We start from the raw sequence: 15,068 nt of genomic DNA on the forward strand, positions 1-15,068 counted from the left end.
AGGTGACTCTGAACAAACTTTGGAGCTACAGAACCCACAGAATGACACAAAGAAGCTAACCTTCTGCTGAGGATATCCTGGCAGGCTGTCAAGAAGTAGACAGCACAGCACTCTGAGAGCCAAGCCCAGCCCCAAAATAGCCTGAGGTTTTAGCCTCGGGGGGCCTGACCAGCCACTGGCTGGAGGGACTTCAGATCACCAGCAGTGGTGGAAGTTGCCAGAATTATTAACACATATATGCCAAGGACAAAGTGAAAGGTCAGTGCAGTGTGGACTTTGGGATCCAGTAGTTAGGGAGTGTGGTCTTTATCCCCTGGAGGGAGAAGCCACTGAGGCACCGTGGCCGAGCAGCCACCACCATGTGGCAGGTTCAGTTCCTGGCTTGCAGATTGTAGGGGGACAAAGTGACAAGTCTGAGGGGTAATCTCTCTTGCTTTCTTTAACCTGCTTGGATCTGGATTGTGATCTGGGGTGGAGGTCCTAGGGTATGTGAAGAGCTTGCGAGAGCATTGAGGCTTCTGGGAGAGGACCCAAATAACAGCTCCAGCAGCTGAGAAAACCCCAGTGTTTGGGAAAAAGCTCCCCTGTCTGGTAGCAGAGTCCTATGGTGGCAAAAAAGCTCAAAACTCAAGTAATTGAGTGGCAAAATGAGCAAATGAGAGAATCAAAGCAAGCAGAGAAACCCAAATTTACACTCCTATTTTGGGGACAAAAAGGAACAAAGCATGGAAGAGGAGGAAGATAGCCAAGTCAGAACTTCTGCACCAAAAGCTTCCAAGAAAAATACAAGCTGATTACAGGCCATAGAGGACAGGATTTTGAAAACTAAATAAGAGAAGTGGAGGAAAAATTGGGAAGAGAAATGAGAATGATACAAGAAAATTATGAAATGAGAGTGAACAACCTGACTGAAGAAAATAACACCCTAAAAATAGACTAACTCAAATTGCAAAAGAGGCCCAAAAAGCCATTGAGGAGAAGAAGGCCTTAAAGAGCTGAATTTGCCAGATGGAAAAAATAATCTCAAAAGCTCACTGAAGAGAATCATTCCTTCAGAATCAGATTGGAGCAAATGGAATCTAGTGACTTTATGAGAAATCAAGATACTATTAAACAGATCCAAACAAATGAAAAAATAGAAGGCAATGTGAAATATCTCATTTGGAAAACCATTGACCTGGAAAATAGATCCAGGAGAGATTATTGGACTACCTGAAAGCCATGATCAAAAAAAGGAACCTAGAAATCATCCTTCAAGAAATTCTCAAGGAAAAGTGCCCTGATGTTTTAGAACCAGAGGCCAAAATAGAGGTTGAAAGAATCCACTGATCACCTCCTGGAAAAGATCCCCAAAAGAAAACTCCTAGGAATATTATAGCCAGGTTCTGGAATTCCCAGATCAAGGAGAAAATATTACAAGCAGCCAGGAAGAAACAATTTGAATATTGTGAAAACATAATCAGGATAACACAGGATCTGGCAGCTTCTACCCTGGAGGATCGAAGGTCTTGGAATATGATATTCTGGAGGTCAAAGGAGCTGGGATTAAAACCAAGAATCACTTACCCTGCAAAACTGAGAATCATGTTTCAGGGGAAAATATTGTCACTTAATGGAATAGAGGCCTTTCAAACATTCTTGATGAAAAAACAGAATTGAATAGAAAATTTGACATTCAGATACAAGAAGCAAGAGAAGCACGAAAAGGTAAACAGGGAAAAGAAATCATAAGGAACTTATCAAAGTTGAACTATTTACATTCCTACATGGAAAAATGATAATTGCAACTGATGAAACTTTTCTCAGTATGAGAATAGCTGAAGGGAATAAATAAATATATATGTACATATACATATATATGTCTATATAGGAGGATATATGGGTGTAGAAATACATATGTGAGTGTGTATATATGGGTACAGGTATACATATATAGAGGGCACAGGAGCAATTGAATAGGAAGGGATGATACTTAAAAAGTGAAATTAAGAGATGAGAGGAATACAATGAGAGAGACAGAATGGGGTAAACTATCTCATATAGAAGAGGAAAGGGAAAACTGTTTCAATGGAGAGGAAGAACAGGAAGGCAAAAGGGAATGGGTCAACCTTATTCTCATTGAATTTGGCTTAGGGAGAGAATGATACACACACTAAATAGGGTGTCTCACACTACAGGAGAGCAGGGGCAAAGGGGATGAGGGGGGGGATGATGGAAGGGAGGGCAGGCTGGGGGGCGGGGGAGGGAAGTTGGAAGCACCCATTTCTGAAAAGGGACAGGATCAAAGTAGGCAATAGAACAAGTGGGAGGTCGGATAGGATGTAGGGAAATATAGTCAATCCTTTACAATATATCCACTATGGAAATGTTTTGCATAGTTACACATGTACAACCTATACTGAATTGCTTATCTTCCCAGTAAGGGTGGGTGACAAGGGAGGAAGGGAATGAATCTGGAATTCAAAGCTTTAAAATCAAATGTTTAAAACATATATATATATATATATATATATATATATATATTAATATTACTTTACATTTAACTGGGAAATAAGATATACAGGCACTGGGGCATAGAGGTCCACTGTGCCCTACTGGAAAAGTGGAGGGGAGTGGGGGAAGATATGGGAGAGAGCATATTAGAGGAGCGGATATCCAGTGGGATCACTATTTTGGTGTGGTGGGTAAGGGAAAAACGGGGATAAAATTTGTAACTAAAAATCTTGCGGAAATGAATGAAGTTAATAAAGCATTTGATAAAGGAAAAAAATAAAATCAAGCTGCATTTTTAAATCTAATCATCCACCTTATTAATAATATCTCTTCTTGCTGAAGTTGGTCTAAGGGCAACCTTATGCAAGTGGCTTAGCTAAACCCACCATCACCATTGTAAATAGTTTCACAATTGTTTAGATATTCTTAATTTTATTATATTAACTACTTAAGTGATTTTACTTTCAAGGATTACTCAGTCACTTACTTCATTACATTATAAATCAATGTACATATTCATTTGCCTTATAAGATATACCCAACATTATGAATAGGTAAAAAGAGTTAAGGTCAGAGAATTTCTGAAGACTCTTTATTTTCTAAACTGAGGCCTATAGATTTGTGACATTTGTGATTGGTTGACTGTATTTTAAAATATAATATAATCCCACTAAATATTCAAGACAATACATAGGCAAAGATGAAGTTATGTAGTAATCATCTTTTCAACTAGCACAGGGAATTTGTCTCAAACTACCCATTACTAAAAGACAAAGTTCAGAGGAGGAAATTTCAGATTCCTAAAATGATCAACAGGAAACTTACATAACTGCAATTCTGGTCATAAATTATTTAAAATAATATTTAAATTAAAAATATCTAAATATATAACTGCATATAAATATATTAAGATATATACATACATGCTTACATATGTACACTGTTGGGGCAGCTAGGTGGTGCAGTGAATAGAGCACAGGCCCTGGAGTCAGGAAGTCTTGAGTTCAAATCTGGACTCAGACACTTAACACAAAAACTAGCTGTGTGACCTTGGCCAAATCACATTAATTGCCTTTCAAAAAGCAAAAAAATAAAACATTTTTGCATGTGCATATTTGTGTGTACACACGTATGTGTGCTTTTATGTGTATGTGTATATGTTGCATTAAGCCTTTTAAAATTCTCTGTATTCTTGATGTCAAAAGAATTAAGATTTCAATGAAGCGTGTGTGTACTTGGATGCACAGAGCACAGCAATTAGCAAGGACAAGATGGTGGCTTCATTTTCTGTATAGTCCAGTCAGCTGGATTTAGCAAAGTAAAGGATAAAGCTAACTTCTCACCTCTACCATTCATATACACACAACTGTATAAGCCTCGATATTTTTTACTTCCAAGTCATCTTAGGAAAAGATAGTATCTGTTTTTTTTTTTTTTTTCTGACACTTACCTGAAGAGAGTTTGCACATTTACAATAGTTTTGGCATCTGCCATGTAGTCTTCCTCAGCACTCATAGTACTCTCTTTATCCACAACCACCATGTTAGCAGCAAAGGTCACTCCACACCTAAGCAAGTCATCTAAGCTTTTGTAAAAATGAACAGATAGAAATGAACTTTTAAAATTAATACAGCATTAGAATGAATTTCTAAAATAAACGCTTATTTATCCTGACGACTTTAACTGCTTCTTTTGACTACTCTGCAGTTATCCTTATGAGTACAGGAGTTAATGGTTTCACAGAACACCAAGAGAATTAAATGAGATTTCTGCTATTCTGTAGCATGTCCCAAAAGTCTTAGTGCAGTTTTTAAACAATATTTTAACTTTTGTTCTTAACGGTATTTGGATATTAAAACAAGTTATTAATACATGGTTTGGATGGGATCAAGGGGAAAGAATAAAGAAAAAATGTAAAATTTTAATTTTGTAAAACATGATTCCTTTTTTGCACATTAATTTGCATAAGTGGTATAGAATAGGCTTTTGACAGGCTTATTCTCAAGTTGGTGGTAAAATGTTTCATGGATATATTCTGATATATCAGTGTAGCCAATTTGAAATTATGAGCATAAAAAATGTTTTACCTAAACATTGAGATCTGACTGTAATGGAGACTATAGGACAAACTCTTATTTTCTCTGTCCTACATACTGAAATCAAAACTCATTTCTATCACTTTCAAATTCTTCCTTTACCACAGTATTCTATTACTTTTCAATTCGCTTGCTAGTATGAAAGCCCCAAGGGGAAAATAATATTTCCATCACCTCTATTCCATACAAACCAAGCAGAAGTAGTAAAATATAGGAGTGAATGACTGGATTAGAAAGTAAAAATCCTGTTTTAGTATGAAGTTTGTTGAAGGTATTTGATGAGAGATGGGTTATTGGATCTTGTTATCTATTTTGTTTTGAACTAGAATATACAAAAATTAAAGTTATTTTTGAGTAACCAGTTAAAGTGGCATCTCCTTAAGGATCTTTTATAAGTAAATGATTAGTTGTGTTAGTCATATATTATTACTGGGAATCATTTTCCTTTCATGAAAATGCAGGGAGACAGGATTTCTTACTCTGTTATAAGGTGAGAGGATATTACCAAAGCTTTAGGTCCAAGCTCCCCAGGAGTAGTCCAGAAAAAATATTTCTCTTGAATCAGGAACAAGGTTCTGTGGCAGGGATTTTATGGCTAAAACTGTGGAAACACAATGTTATTCCAAATAAATCTCCTATGGAGATTTAACTTCCTAGGAATATCCATTTTTTTTCTTTAACCTAGGAATTTAGACTTGTTCATAAATCTACCAAAATAACTAAGTGGGAAAAGAAAGATAGAATATGGAAGTGATAGCTAAGAATCAACATAACAAAAATGACTATTTGAATGAATAGTAGAAGGACATTAATTCTTTTAAATATTCATTGATAAATATGGTATGAGTGGTAATTACTGCTATGTCAATATCTATTAATCTATCACTCACTAGACACAAGAGATCAAAATTTTGATCAAAAGTTACAAAAATCAATATTTTGGTGAAATTTTTGTAGGGTAGAATGAGTTCCTATATTAAGAAATTAATAATCAGGCCCAAATATGTGAAATAATTCTTAATTTGAATAATACATATGCTTTAGTCAGAATTAAGGCTAGGGGTTTTTGTAATTTTAACTAAATAATATTTGAAAAGATGATGAATAGAAGAAGAAATCAGCACCTAGCCCAGTGAGTTGTGCATAAAAGATACTCAATATACATTTGTTTAAAGAATTATTAAATTTTAGGGGCGGCTTGGTGGCACAGTGAATAGAGCACCGGACCTGGAATCAGGAGGACCTGAGTTCAAATCCGGCCTCAGACACTTAACGTAAAAGACTAGCCGTGTGACCTTGGGCAAGTTACTTAACCCCAATTGCCCTACCTTCCCTCCAAAAAAAATTATTAAATGTTTAACTATCAAGCAGTCTATTTCTGTCCATGCATTAGTCTGTTCCAACCTCTAAATAACTAGTTTCTAATTATTTATTCATGATTAACTCTATTGTCTTTCTTGAGGAGGAAGCCAACTACCTCTTGCCTATAAAGATTTACTCTGCCCAGTTTTACCTAAAACTGAATATAGAGAAGAATCTTTTAAAAAGGCAGTGGTCATTAGTACTAGTATTTTATCTCAGAGAAGGTTGCAATAGGGTGAAATGCTGCTATTCTTCCATATGCTTTTCTAAGGCACATTGGATAGCTTTGACTACATAATCAATAAGGTCCTTGCCAAATATAGAAATTTTGCGACATTCAATGATGTGACTTTATAAGTTGCTTGAAAGGGAAAAAAAAGTCTCAATCACACACAGGCACTCAGGTTAGCCTTCTCTACATAACCCAATGTTATATGTTTTCTAACATCCTTCCCTGACCTAATCCAATCTATTCCCTTTCAAGGGGGAAGTGGAGGTTGTAACGTTGGTTATATGTGTGCATATGTATAAATGTATGCATAGAAAGATTTGATCCTATACCATAAAAAAAACCCACAATCCTCTGATCTGCATCCCTGATCCTATGGAATTAGGAAAAAAAATGTCATTGTACTTCATAATATAAATAACAACAACAAAAAGAAACATCATTGATTCATTGTCTTTTTAAATTTCCTTTCTCATTATAAAATTACAAAGGAAAATTAACAAAGAACTCTTTAAAATAGCGTTTCTTTATTTTAGGATGAGATTTGGGGCATAAATACTTTATAAATAATATTACATATGTTTAAGTTTTGATGCTTTTATAATTTTAAATAAGTTCTTAATATGGCAATGTATTACAGTTTAAATGGTATGAATACAATGAAAAAGTGATCTTTTGATTTATGCATGGCTTTAAATTCACCCAGGAGTCAATAGAAACCTTCAAATTTTCATACAAAAAAGATTGAGAGTAATTGACAAAATATTTAATCTTTAATTAATAAATTTCAAAGTTTTAAAGTTGAAAGATACAATTCCCCCACATGTAAAGGACTCAAGCACTCATGAAACAATCAAAAGTAAAACACAAAAGGTTATTATTATTATTATTCAGGAAGGATTTTCAACTGAGATTAAAATAGAAAAAAGAATTTTGTTTTTTTTTACATGATTACACATTTAATTTTAACTTAACCTTTTGATTTTTTAAAAGTCAGCTCATAATTAATTTCATTTAATCCTAGCATATCACACGATATATTATTATAGTTTATTTAAGACATAGTTTAACCTTTGGAAATTTTAGCTTCTGTGATGTAAGAATTATGAGAGTACAGTAAACATTAGAGGAAATATTCCTACTTTAGGGATTTCTTACTATTCTACCTTGAAAAAAAACTATTTTTTCATTTAATCTTTTTCCTTTTAATAGGACTATGTATTTGGGGATCTGTGAGATTTCAGATTATTCTATCAAATGCTATACTGAAATCTCAGGAATTTTGATTTTTCCCATCACTGTATAATATGTATTGTTGACACTAATGATATCAGTACTAAAAAATTACCAGGATTTAGTTCAGCCAAAGATACAACACTGAAGCAAGCTTTCAAAATTGAGCAAAACTGGGCATGCAACAGATTATCTTATTTTGTTGATGGCAGGATTCTGGGCAGGGATTTTAAATCCAAGAACTAAAATACAAAAACATGTATCTATTCATGCAAAATGTACCACCTTTGAAATACTGGCATTGCACCATACACTAATCATGCAGATACAAAACACAGCATACAACAAACCACAGAACACTACAATGTTTACTGTGCCAAGGATTACGTCACCTACTTGTCAATAGAGCCCACCATGTAGTAAACCATTGGAAACCAACAGATGGCATCCAGAAAATGCATATCTGGCCTACGTAACAGATGGGTTACAAAATGAAACACAACATCACAACAGTTGCAGCACTTTGAAGGAAACCTAGTTAAATTGGCTTAGTTTACATTGACAAAAGTGATCACTGATGACCAAATTTATTTTTAATTGAATAAAGCAGTTTGTGATTTTATCTTATAATAGAAACTATATCTTATACTTATCATAAATAATGAGCAAAAATAAAATGCACTTGAAAATATAAAAAAAGTTTTTGAACCTTCTAAAACAGAAACAAGATGGCACAGTCCTATAAAAAGACTTTGATGATAAAATCTACCTGATGACAAATAAAGTGACATCAAAGTGGAAACAATTATTCTTGAATAGGGACATGTAATAAGATATTTAACTAATGATTTTTCCAAAATCATTGAAATTGTTATATTTACATCTTAAGTTACTCTTAAGAGAGCTTTCCAATAGAGGAATGCAAAATAAAAATTTTGTCTATTTAATATCAATGTATAACTTTTGAAATATGTGTGTATTTGCATACAAATTGTAATTCATATTTACCTATGAGAAATATTTATATTCTCAAGTAAATAGAAAGATATGTTATAATTCCATTAGCAATATTGAAATACTGAGGGAATGTAGGTAAGAACTATACATTCAATTATTCCTTTCACAGGTTGTACAGTCTAACTTGGTGAAGTGGTAACAATGTTCTCACAAAAGCAATTGGCTAACTATTAATATTAAGCTTGACAATGAAATAATAGACTAATCTTTAGAATTAATTTTGAGATAGGAAGTAATCATATTACAAAAATAAAACAATATTTACCAAACTAAAAATAGTAGTATATATGTAGATATATGCCTCTATCTATGTATATATGTTTATGTAAGCAGATTGTCATAGATAGAGAGAAAGACATTAGAAATACATATATAAATATTTGTGATATGTATGTATTCACACACATTACTGTGATTAAAAACAGCAGAGGGCACTCTTTTTATATTGTTAAATTCCACATTTAAGATTCATTCTTTGTAAAACTTAAAAAAAATGAAAGAAACAAGGATAGATTCTTATACATAAAATAGGTTTCTTTTTATTATAATTCAGTCTAATTAAAAGGATCACCACAATATCTAACAGATTGCCACATAATAGCAAATATATATATATATATTTTTTCATTGATAATATACTGCAGTCTTTGATTGCTAATCATGATAATGTTATAATTAAGTTCTATCTGAATCACTGTTTCCAAATTAGTACACAGTGAAATCTAGATAGATGGAGATAAATGAAATTAATAACTTCTTATAATTCATTTATCTAAGTAGAGAAAGACCCATGTATACATACATGTATAAATAAATTCAAATCCTGGCCATGTCATTTTCTACCTGTGGTTCTTTGAGCAATTTCCTCAACCCTTTTTGGAATCAGTTTCCACAAATATGAAGTAAACGGACTGGACCAGATGACCTTTAAAGTTCCTTCCAAATCTAACTCTATGAGCCTACTGATGATAAAATTTCCAATAGGAGCCTTTTCCATAATTGTGATGGGGAAGCGGCAAAGAAATATATGTGCGCATTTTTAAAATTACCGGTATGAACTAATATACATATAATTATAATATATTATTTAAATAATCAGAATTGTACATAAGTTCCTTTACTATTATAAGTCAGTGGGTAGGTGGGGGGGAGTGTGCTTTCATTCCATGTGAAATTGATGTGAATTAACACTAGCTTATCTTTATTATCTTGATACATAGACATTAAATTTTCACAAGTCACCAGCTACATTCATCAAAAGACACAGAATCATTGAAACAGTATAAAAATATTTCATTGAGATGGCATTCAGAAATTTAAAATTTTGACAATTTCTCTTTTTTTGGTCTGAGATGACACTTATCTTTATATTATCTTTGAAGAAGCAATTTTAAGTAAACAATGTAAATTTTGCACATATGGATATGATTTTATTCTATTCAAGAGTGATTTTTTTTTTAAAAAGAAAGGCTTTTAAAGAGTCAGGAAACCTATCATCTAGTCCTAGCTTTCATGGAATTTTGCTTTTGGACCTTGTATACCTTCATTTGGATTATTTATGCTCTAGTTTCCTCAACTATACAACAAAGGGCTATTGGAATATATGATCTCTATAAGGTCTCTTGAGTACTTTACAAATGTAAAGATTTTATCACACTGATTTGTGTTCATAGATGGTCATTATGAATGAGTCACCTCTCTCTCCAATAAATCAGATCCAGTGGTGGTTCCTTCTTCAAATACTTTCTTATGACCTTTACTATTATTCATATGTAAAAGTATTTTAAAATTCTTCTTTAAAAATCAAATGAGATAACATTATTTAAAGTGCTTAGCACAGTTCCTGACAAAATATATTCTATTAGTAAGTAAGAGCTTATTCTCCTTTTCTGTATCCTGAAAATAAATAAAATTCTCCTTTCTTTCCATTATTTTACATTATTATTTTTTAATCCTTGAAGTAATCTCATACTGAACATGTTATTTCTAGGCACTTTAGTTTGGCCATGAATTGGCTATTTCAAAAGTGTAACAAAAGTAATTTTTTAAACAAGTCACTGAAAAAATGACAATATTCTTGAGAGCAAAGTACTATCTTGTGAAGTAGTATCTTAGAAGATATAACAAAATATCATTAACAGTCCAAGAAGGATCTGGGATTTTATAACAGTGTGGAATTCTTTACTGCTAGAGTCAACCTACATAGTACTTAATAGATAAGTCTAAGAGTGACGCTAGTATTCAGAATAGTCAGATCAAAACAATACCTTATGTATTATCATTTTATCTTTAAAGCCCTGAAATAACCAGTCTGTGATATGAAAAACATTAAACATAGTAGAAACATCAGCCTCAACAAGATCATCAATGTTGCTTGACAGAGAAGGAGATAAACTTTGGCTAGAGTCTTTGATGGAACAATAACAATGACAGCTGTTGGCAGCAACTTCAATGGCCAACATGTATGTGATGTAATTGATGACATAAAGAAAAATGTTGTATAATATAATACCCAGGTAGTTAAGAGCCAAAGAGGAAAGTAGGAAGCTTTTAATAAATGAACATTTGACAAAAAGGAAAGAAAGAAAAATAACAGAAATGAAGTGGGTTGTACGTGACAACACAGTATCAGAAGTAAGATTTGAACCCAGGCCTTCGTAACTTCAATTTCCAAATTTTATCTATTATACTATAGCTATTCTTTACCAGACAGAGTAATTAATTAAAATTAGACCCGATTATACATTTAGAATGTGAAAGTGATATAGAGGTTCTCTCTTCCCTATGTCAAATGACAGTTCTACATCATCTACTTCCCTCTCCCTCTCCAAAAATCTTTTAAACCATCAACAACTTAATATTAAAATTCTGTTAAAGGGCAATGGAAAAAAAAACACTTTGTGGACATATTACATTGCAATGTAAATGACAACTTATGTGAGAAAATTTTGAAAAATCCATTACTAAAGACTTTGTCTGGAAAATGAATCAGTCTAGTGAAATGATTATGATAGACAAAAATGTGAAGTATAAGTGCTTGGTTAATAGGACTTAGAGATTAAAGGAAAAAAGAATCTCTAAGGTAGAAGACTTGTTAAAAGACATGATTAAGAATTACTCATGATAATAAGTAATAGGAGTCTTGCAATTTGCATCAAGGAAGACACTACCCATCCCATGAAAATTGCAAAGTATAAGCATTTTTTTCTAACAAAACTAAAAGATCATGAAACAATATTCTTTTAAATGTTGATGCTTTGTAAATATTGCAATATAATGTATATAGAGACCTCCATATCCTCAGAAGTAGCATATTTCTTTCTATCTGTCTCCATGATTTTCTTTTTATCTTTCTAACTTAATTTTTTTTCAATGAAGAAAATTTTATTTTCTTTCCTTCCAACAACCCTCCATTGGGGGAAAAGTTTCTAATCAATATGGTCAATCAAGCAAAATTAATTCCTATCTGACCAAGTATTAAAAAATACATATCTCAAACTTAATCCTGAGTCCATCACCCTTCTGTCAGGGAGTAGGCAGAATGTTTTGTTTTTTTGTTTTTTTCATGAGTACAATTGAAGGTGGTTGGTCATTATGTTGATTAAACTTCTTAAGTCTTTCCAAGTTGTTTGTCTTTATAATGTTGCTATTATTGTATAAATTGTTCTTATTATGATTAATTTATTCTGGCTCAGTTCATACAAAGTTTCCTAGGTTTCTCTGAAATCATTCCTCTCATCATTTCTTATAGTACAATATTATTCATACATATTAATATCGTATTTTGCCATTTCCCAAATATTAGAGACTCCATTAGACTGGTACAAATGTTTGAACATATGAGTCTTTTTCTTCTTTGTTTTGTATATAGACCCAGTAGTGGTATAACTGGGTCCAAAATTATTCATATTTCATCAAATTTGGGGACATAGTAAAAATTGTTTTTCAAAATGCCTTTTTTTTCCTTCAATACAGAGAAAAGGTCACTGGCAAATGCTATATTCCATATTAACTGTGGTATAAAAACAAAAAAGCTACCAATATAACTAACAGAAAAGAGGTCAATGGGATGTATGAAAGTAGAGGCAAGCGGAATAGACCACTGTCCTAGAAAATTTACTGTGAAAGAAGGGGAAAATTTAGGAAAATTGAGAAACTCTTGAAATATAATCTTTTAAGGACTAACTATGAAACTATGGCATATTTTTAGGAACCCTGGAAGGAGAGAGTTGATAAAGTGATGTTGAAAATTAGATATGATTGAAGGGACCAGATGCTGGGAGGAAATGGGAGCAGATGGGTTCAAGGTCACAAGTGGAGGGATTAACTTTATACTGGAATCTGGGCAACCTCTTCCTCTGAAACTGAAAACAACAGAAGAGAGAATATGGAATGATTTTAAGGAGATTTAAGGAATAGAATTGGAGAGAAGGAGCTAGTGAGTGATCCACTTTATTCTTCCATAAAGTATAAAGCAAGGTCCTCTGCTTGGAGGGAGGAAGATGTTTATAGAAGAGAATACACAGTTTAGAACCAATGATGTGCAGAGTTTGACAGATGGCTCATCTGGGATGAATAAAAATGATCACTATCTTGAAGGAATGAAGCCAAAGTGAACTCAGAAAATGAAAAAGTGTAATAGATTGAGTCAACAAAACATGAGTAAGAGCAGAAAAAGGAGATGGGAGAAATAACCCAAGTTTTGAATTTAGAAAGGAATGTGTATCAATAGGATAAAGGCATCAAGAAATTTGAGATTAGAGAAATGTACAAAGTTGATCTGATTATTGGATAAGGATTTTGAAGGGAGGAAACTAAAGCTAGAAAAGAGATGATGGAATAGTGAAGCAGGGAATAGAGTCTCACTCTCTAGTGAGGACAGACGAATGAAGTATAAGGATATATGGAAGGAGAAGTATTGATAACTATATAAAGAAATTTCAGGGTTATGGAATGAAAAGGCAGAAATATCGGAAGTGGTGATGAGGTCAAAAGTATGCCCATTGCTGACTTCAGCTGAGGTGAAGTGAAATTAGAGACCATAGGAACTGAAAAGTGTGACATAAGGGGAAGCAAAAACACTTGAGGGGATGTCTGTGTGTAAATTGAAAGCCCTAAGTATAGGGGCCAGGATTAAAGTTCAAAAAAATGTGAGCATGTCAGACCTTGTGACTCATATCTATGAGGGAAGGCTGAAGCTGGCGGATCACTTGAGTTTTGGAGTTATGAGTTTTAGTTGGGCTATGTCTGCTTTAAGTACGGTCATAATATAGCTATCCTATAAGAGCAGAACAACCTGGCTACCAAAGGAGAAAAAACCCAAGTTAAAGCTTCCATGTAAATTATTATTAGGAACAGGTCTGTGAGTGTCTACTGAATTTCCATACCTTCTGTCTTTTCATATCATCACCTTTCTAGGTACCCTATGATGCACCAAAAATTTACTTTTCTTATCTATTCCCCTTCATGGGGAATGGGACTGGTTTTATTCTTATCATTTTTTTTTTTGGCAGTGGCTGGGATTCCAGAGGGGAGGAGGCCAGAAATGAATGAATGTTTCAGGAAAAGACAGTATCAAGGAGTGGTTAACAGATGCCTAGACAAATAATTTTAAGTCATTATGCTGTATTACAGTCCAGGTAGGCAGGTAAAAAAGCAATTCAACTACAAATCATTGAATCAACATACATTTATTAAGGGACAACTATGTGCTAGGCCATGTATTAGGCACCAGGGATATGAGAGAACAAAATTTAAAAAGTCTTCAGTTATAGGGGGCAGACCATGCTCACATAAAAAGCATATTTAGAATATATGCAAGGTAATCAAGCATGTGTAGAGAGTGGCCCTAGCACCAGCAAGCACCAGGAAGGTCTAGGCAAGAGATAGCACTTGAGGTATGCTGAAGTAATCCTAGGATTCCAAGACATGAAAACGAGGAGATAGCATATTAGGAGCATGGGGGAAAGCCAGTGCAAACACAATTAAAAACAAAATTTAATGTTGTACATAAAAGTAAGAAAGCTATGTAGGGAAGTAACATGTAATAAAGCTAGAAGAAAGGGGCTAGGATATGAAGAGCCTTAAATTTCAAACAGAATAGTTTATATTTGATCCTATATGTAATAAGGAAGCAATAGAACTTATTGTGGGATGGGGAATCTGATAGGGTAGCAGAGACAGAACAGAATTTTAGGGAGATCACTTTGGTGGATCTGTGGAAAACGGGTCTACAATCGCTATAATTTGCTAAGAAGGTTTCCATAGATCAAGAAGAAAAGGAGAGAACAGGGGCGGCCAGGTGGCTCAGTGAGTAATAGCACCGACCCCAGAGTCGGAATGACCTGGGACCAAATCCGGGCTCTGATACTTAGCACCACACCCAGAAATAACTGGCCGTGTAGCCTTGAGCAAGTTACTTAACCCCAACTGCTTATAAAAAATAAAAAGAAAAAAAAAAGAAAAGGAGAGAACAAGTCAAGATGAAGAAAGGAAGTATACTTCCAGGAAACAGAAAGAAGAAGAAGCAAATGGAGAAAAAAAGCTTGAAGACCAAGGGGAAATAGATTAGCAAGACAGGTGTGTGTGTTTTATGGAGCTACTAGTCAAAAGCATTTCTTCCCATTTCTGTGATCAGG

The 15,068-nt window shown here is 33.6% G+C and overlaps 1 protein-coding gene across 1 annotated transcript in view; it reads right to left on the reverse strand.

The window, feature by feature from the left end:
- The window catches only part of KCNT2 (potassium sodium-activated channel subfamily T member 2), a 550,024-nt gene that overhangs the window by 100,026 nt on the left and 434,930 nt on the right, over positions 1 to 15,068 (reverse strand). The window contains exons 20-21 of the mRNA XM_069074469.1: positions 7,810 to 7,881; positions 3,944 to 4,078 (exon numbers count right to left, since the gene is read on the reverse strand). Of these exons, the coding sequence (XP_068930570.1) occupies positions 3,944 to 4,078; positions 7,810 to 7,881 (207 nt within the window). The remainder of the gene's footprint in view (positions 1 to 3,943; positions 4,079 to 7,809; positions 7,882 to 15,068) is intronic.

This window comes from Petaurus breviceps, unplaced genomic scaffold (genome assembly GCF_028583685.1).
Source record: "Petaurus breviceps papuanus isolate PSGF00001 unplaced genomic scaffold, PetGlider_PUasm1.0 90895, whole genome shotgun sequence".
NCBI lineage: Eukaryota > Metazoa > Chordata > Mammalia > Diprotodontia > Petauridae > Petaurus > Petaurus breviceps.